A 6735-nucleotide genomic window follows, 5' to 3' on the forward strand; every position below is an offset into this window, starting at 1 on the left:
ACTATAGAGCGCCTGGTATCGATACACATACATAATAGACATCTTATTTTAAAACTTATAAAATCATTGAACCTACCTGTTCTCCTTCACCACAAGATAAAACATTAGATGCAGACACAGAGGTCTTCAGCCCAGGTATTGCATTGATGGCACTAGATATGTCATTCCATATGTGGTTTTTCTTCCCGATATATCCATCTACCACAATTTTGTCCCTGTGTGTCGAAATGAGACGCCTAGTTTCATCTACTGGCAAAAGTTGATGGACGACCTTTCTTTGGCATTAATGCCATCCCTAAAAATTATAACTGTAAGTTTCTAATGGAAGTTATATTGAAAAATATTATTAGTAAAATACTAAAGTACGCTACTTCTTCTTGTAACATGATGAGTAAACACATTACACATAGTAGGCCTACATGTACACAATACACTTTGTTTGTGTTGAAATATTCAATATTAGCCTACATCATTTAAACATATTCCGGTGGAGTGTAGATAATATTCCGGTAATACTACCCCCATCCCAGCATTACATCATACTAGATACATAGGCGTATCTAGGACGACCGAATGTGGGGAGGTTACTACCACAAATGTTTAGTACCTCCCAGTGAAGCTGGGGTACGGGAGAACGAAAAAATGTTAATAAATGTATGTTTGAGCTGAAATTTTCACAGAATATTTTAAACCCCTACTTTATTAATTGTGTAGAGTTAGAAAATTGTTCGGTGCATAAATGGGCAAGTAATATAAAATCAAACGTTTAAATCTCCTCGTGGGACATTCTATATATAGAGGATATATTTACTGCGTATACAACTACACAAATTTTGAGACATGAAATTATTAATTGCATGTTTTTTACCGCCACTGCGTGCATTACGCGTAGACGCGATCATGTATGGACATCGAAAATATGTACTTCAAGTTTAATATATTTTCAAAGCACGATATTTCATTTACATTACTCATCTAATTTTTAGTTTTCACACACAGTGTGACGGAAACACGTTATAGCGGTCGGTTAGTAAAACCATCTTAATAATTAATGAACGTACATGAATATACGTAAATCGACGAAAAAGAAATGCGTTGTTTGTTGGCGTCCTACCAGTCATAACAAAGACTCAAATGCCATATTAAATATTCTTTATGATTATATTTTTAGGTCAACTATTACAGGCATCATCCTAAGGCCTGACAGGGGAGTATAGACAACATTTTTGTTAACCTTGCACATATATATTTGTCTTTTGATTAGCAGTTTCTTAGAAGCAAGTACGCTTAACCTAAAAACAAAACTGTATTTGTAGACCACGACTGTATGTGTCCTTCTGTTCTCTGTGTTCTGTATGTGTCTCTGTCTGAAGATAATTAGTTTATTAATCCATTACTTAGTACGAGAATATTATTATTCACAGTATCGAATGGTACAAAAATAATAAAATTAATTAAATTAATTCGTTTAATCACCCATAATATCGACCACGGGATGATTATACCTTTGTTTCCCGTTTTGTATTTCCTTATTGCTAAATATTAATAATAAATCTCTTTATTGCTGTAAAACCAAGTCACATATTGTATAGCATGCGTCACTTTCATCTTAATTCTAAGCTAATTGTCAAGAGCACACAACTAAATTTAATAGAACATTCAACATTCAAGTATTTATTTAAAACATGGCATACGTTATTTGAAATACAAGTATACAAAATCAGTACAGGTTACTTCAAATTAAATTTTGCCAAATTAAACACTAATTATACAACAACTTTACATAATTAAAAATATACAATTATAACTACTTTTAAATAGTTAAAACTTTAAAACAGTTAAAAACTTTTAAAATGGTTTAAAACTTGAAAATGTATTATAAAAGTTCTAAAAACATAATTTAAGACTAAAGCAGGACGGCCCTTAAAACTCTTGTCTCGCGGTCCGCGAATTCAGCAACGCCGTAGAAGACCTCCTACTAAAAATTGCTTTAATTTCTGTTTAATAGCTAGTATAACAACTTTATAACGTGGTACACAATAGTACAAAATAGTTTCTAAAATATGATGTAACTGTAACATAAAATATCAACGTCAGGTCTAACTGTTTCCTCGGTTTACATATACTAATTTATTAATAAGCGAGTTTGGTACAATATTATTCATTGGTGTTACAAAAAGGTACAAAAAATTAACAAAAATATGGTAGGGGAGACCGGGGCAGGTTTTCGCATTTATATGTCTTAATTTTTTGTATTTTTTTTCCTTAAAACCTACAACAAACCAAGACATACCATTACACTCAGTGGTATTTCAGCTACAATTAGAGAGTATTTTCTTTGATGAAATATGAACTATTTTTAATAAAAACACCAAAAAGTAAAAGTAAGTCATGTGCGAAAACGTGCCCCGTACCCTGGGCATGTTTTCGCACAGCATTTTATTACCCTGGGGCAAGTTTTCGCATGCATTAAAATACATCTGTAAGGAAAATAACACACATTTTTTTAACACACTCGTATAATTAATGAAAATGACATTGTTTTTGTTTTCATAACAACTAATCTTAGCAAAATTCGGCATCATCGTCACTGTCGCAGTTGAGGCAAACAAAATACGCAGAATCGCCTTTAATGCAATCTTCGTGTGCCCATCGTTTGCAGCGGGTGCACTGTATCCACTGCTCACTTGATTTCGAATTGCTGTATTTTTCCAAGCAATAGATGCAGACGGAGTCAGTCTCTTCTTCATCATCTGACAAATTCTGACGTGAGGTTGATTTCTTCTTGGTGGAAGGTCTACTTGCTTTTTCAGCATTAGCTGATTTATTTTTGAAAAGGCCCTTCTTGACAGACTTTAAATTTGTAGTTCCTTTGCTTTGTTGTGTTTTTTCTAGTTTGATACGTTTTTGCTTGGCCATTTCTTGTTCAAGTCGCAGCTGTTCTTTAACTGGGGTGTCGGTTTTAAAAATACTCGACTTCCTTTTCTTCCGTCCCTTTGTGGTTTCTTTTCGTGGCCCTGCTTTTTCGAGGGACCTCACATCCTCTGGTGAAGGGCAAGAAGCTACTTGTGATAGACAGCTTGGTGCTGGAGGATTCTCAGACGATTGGTCCAAATTTGGTTCTGAGGAGGGATTGTTTCCAGCTGGAGCAGGCCTGTCAGTAAAGTAGCTCGGCATGAAATCAGAATCCGTGAAGATCAATGGATTCAAAGGAAAAATACCTGACACTCTGAATCCAGCCATAATGTTAGTTGGTGTTAACGCCAGAGGTGCTGCCGATTTCAAAATGGATGGTATATCATATATCCCCATAGGTCTTTTGTTTGTACAAATCCAAGCATCACACGCAGTGTTGATGTATTTTTTAAGAGGTCCATACACAGAACGGTCCAAAGGTTGAAGCTTGTGGCTGCAGTGAGGGGGGAATGAGAGTAAGGTCACACCGTTGTCTTTAAATAAATCTAAGACGTCGGCTGATAAGTGCGATTCATGATTGTCTAGCAATAGAATGCAAGGTTTTTCCTTGGAGCATCTGGCCTGAGAGACAAAATGTTTGGCAAATTTCAGGAAATTGGCTTCCTTCATCCATCCAGAAGGATTTGAATCGCCTTCGCAACCAGGAGGCCCGTCACGGATGAAGTGATCATGGTATCTTACTCTAGGAAATACGAAGAACGGGGGAATACTATTGCCTGCTGCATTCACTGCAAACGCAATTGTGACGAGATTTCCTCGTTCAGCGGAAGTTAGTTTCCCTATTTGCCTAAATCCACGCCGCGCTACAATTCTATCTGGTCGTTTGAACGGTTGTGACGCCAGTCTCGTCAACGTTCCATATATCATTAGGCCCATACTGAAATCGTTGGAGGACAGTGGTTAGGTTCCTGAAAAACAGGTCAACGTTCGTCCGGTTTGAAACTTGTTGCCCGGGACATACTAGTTGCTTGAGGAGTTCTGATGGAAAGTGTTTTATTTCTCTTCATGAATGAGGTGAACCAGTCAGGGCCGGCCATTTCATTTTCTGACCAGCTTGGGGGTATTTTGCAATTACATGCTACAGCGTAAGTGTACGCAAATCGTCTAACTTCCTTAGGCGTTAATCCAAAGTATATATCAGATGCCTTGAGCAAATACTCAGCCAGCATTTGTTCTTGGAATGGCTCAAACACCTGGACAGACAAAAACCAACGCAACAATTAGTTTATTTCTCTTCTATAATGCGAGAAATAAACTTGCCCCAGTGAAATCCCTAAGTTCTTAACCTAGTAAAAAATTTAATAGGCTCTATGATAAAGATATAGCGTGTTTAAATATAGGCTACTGCATAAGGAATCTTACCTTCCAGTTCCGTGCGTAGCCAAACTGCGACCATGGTTGAGCTGACTGGCTTGTTGCAGCAGTACCTTCAGTAGAAGCACCAGGAATCGCCGGATCACGAACAGATGGGCCAGGAGGAATTGCCAAATCATGGGTAGAAGTGCCAGGAATCACTGGATCACGAGTAGATGGGCCAGGAATTGCCAAATCATGGGTAGAAGTGCCAGGAATCGCCGGATCACGAGTAGATGTGTCAGGAATCACCAGATCATTGTTTACTGTAGTAGATATAATAGGATTTGGTTGAATAATCACCGCTTCATTTGAGGGATCAGTAGAACCTGGTGCAGCGGACAATTTCTTGCAATAGTTTGCTAGTGTTCTATCACACAATCCAAATTCTGCAGCTACGCTTCTCATACTTCTCCCTCCCCTCACTTCTTTTACCGCTCTCTCCATTGTCTCAATTTCATACTTCCCTCTTCCTGTCTTTCTCACGTAATTGCGAACCATGATGAAACTGAAATGAAGAATGGAAATCGTTAAATTAATTATATTTAGGCCTACCCTAAAAAAAACTGAGGAAATTTGATTAAATATGAAGAGAATTTTAAATTACTATTTATAACCCATTTACTGCCAAATTGTTAATATACAATGCATTTTCACTGTTTTAAATCTTCTTTCAATACATATTTATTGACTTTAAGTGAAAATCAATGAGTAAATTTAGCATGAATTATATTTGGAAAAGACGGGGCAGGTTTTCGATAGCGAAAACTTGCCCCGGCTAGTATTCGAAAACTTGCCCCGTCGCCATATTTTAGATTTAAACTAACCTAATTTGGTTTTAAAACAAGTGTTTCTTTATCCAATATCTATATCATAAGACACAGAAGAAAGCGCTTTATTATCGAAAATATATCATTCACATTGTTTCAAATTAAAGAAAACGTGTGATTTTTAACTTTTAAACATAACATAAAAACTTACTCACCTGTTCGAAGAACAACAAAAAGTTGGCTTTGCTCAACAGTGCGTGCGTCCATCAACGTGAAACTAACAGAACTGCCACTAGGGGGCGTGGCCATCATACGACGCTGATTGGTGTTGCGCTCTAGCGGCTGGTTTAGGAATTAAAGCCCAATCGAAAACGTGCCCCGTGCGAAAACCTTGCCCCGGTTCTCCCCTAATAATTAAATATAAAAATATTAAAGTTGGGTGCAAGTGTTCTACCTGTTCCCCGGTTATATATAGTATTTCATTAATACGGTGTAGTAGGCTACAAATTGGTATTACACAAAGGTACAAAAATGGTACGAAAATACTATGTAACTTTAACGTGAAAATATTGATGTCGGGTGCAATTGTCCACCTGTTCCCGGTTACATATTGCATTTTATTAATAAACGAGTGGGGTACATAATTATTACTTGATATTACAAAACGGTACAAAAATATGATTGTAACGTTGACATAAAAATATTAATGTCGGGGAACAGGTAGACACACGTGGGACTTTCTGTAGTTGTAAACCAAATTGGCTAGAACGTCTAGAGTAAACATGAGCTATCAAATCTCAACTTATCATTTTTCAAATACATGTGACCTCGGAGCACCCGGATTATAATTGAGTTAGACCCAAAAAAATTATTATTTTGGCTATATAATATACCGTCAAAAATAATAGAGGCCAAATAGATTGTTCAAACCATTGGTTTGTACATTGTGTTATTTGTATAAAGATAGAATTATTTTTTTTTTTTTTTTTAATTTGTCTTCGTGTTTATTATTTAAATAATAAGTTGTAAATGTTAACAAATCGTCACTAAGGAAAAGGTCCAATGTCCTGATACACTTTATGTAACAATATTCATACTTGTGATTCAAAAGAATAAAATTCATTTTTTTATTCACTTTAAAAAGTATCCACATACTGTTTCCAGTCAGTTTGAACAAACGAGATAATCAAGCTAATACGAGTCAGGTTGAGGCGATGAAATCTGACTAACGTATCTTTCCTCTAGGGTGCACATGCTGTTTCCGGTCAGTTTTATAAAAAGAGATAATCAAGATAATCCAAGTCAGGTTGAAGCGATGAAATCTGATTAACGGATTCTTCCACTAGGGTTCACACGCAGTTTTCCGGTCAGTTTTATTAAAACGAGATAATCAAGATAATCCAAGTCAGATTGTGAAGCGATGAAATCTGATTAACGGATTCTTCCACTAGGGTTCACACGCTGTTTCCGGTCAGTTTTATAAAACGAGATAATCAAGATAATCCAAGTCAGGTTGAAGCGATGAAATCTGATTAACGGATTCTTCCACTAGGGTTCACACGCAGTTTCCGGTCAGTTTTATAAAACGAGATAATCCGAGTCAGGTTGAGGCGATGAAATCTGACTAACGTATCCT

General features: G+C 36.5%; 1 protein-coding gene across 1 annotated transcript; it reads right to left on the minus strand.

Moving 5' to 3' along the window:
• Positions 1 to 3879: 3879 nt before the first annotated feature.
• On the minus strand, positions 3880 to 4830 carry LOC124373809. The gene is made up of 2 exons (XM_046832143.1): positions 4339 to 4830; positions 3880 to 4169 (listed from the first exon to the last, which is right to left on the minus strand). The coding sequence occupies exons 1-2, from the start codon at positions 4828 to 4830 to the stop codon at positions 3897 to 3899; spliced, it is 765 nt and encodes a 254-aa protein (XP_046688099.1). The 3' UTR covers positions 3880 to 3896.
• Positions 4831 to 6735: the final 1905 nt, after the last annotated feature.

Source organism: Homalodisca vitripennis, unplaced genomic scaffold (assembly GCF_021130785.1).
Source record: "Homalodisca vitripennis isolate AUS2020 unplaced genomic scaffold, UT_GWSS_2.1 ScUCBcl_6472;HRSCAF=13697, whole genome shotgun sequence".
Taxonomy (NCBI): Eukaryota; Metazoa; Arthropoda; class Insecta; order Hemiptera; family Cicadellidae; genus Homalodisca; species Homalodisca vitripennis.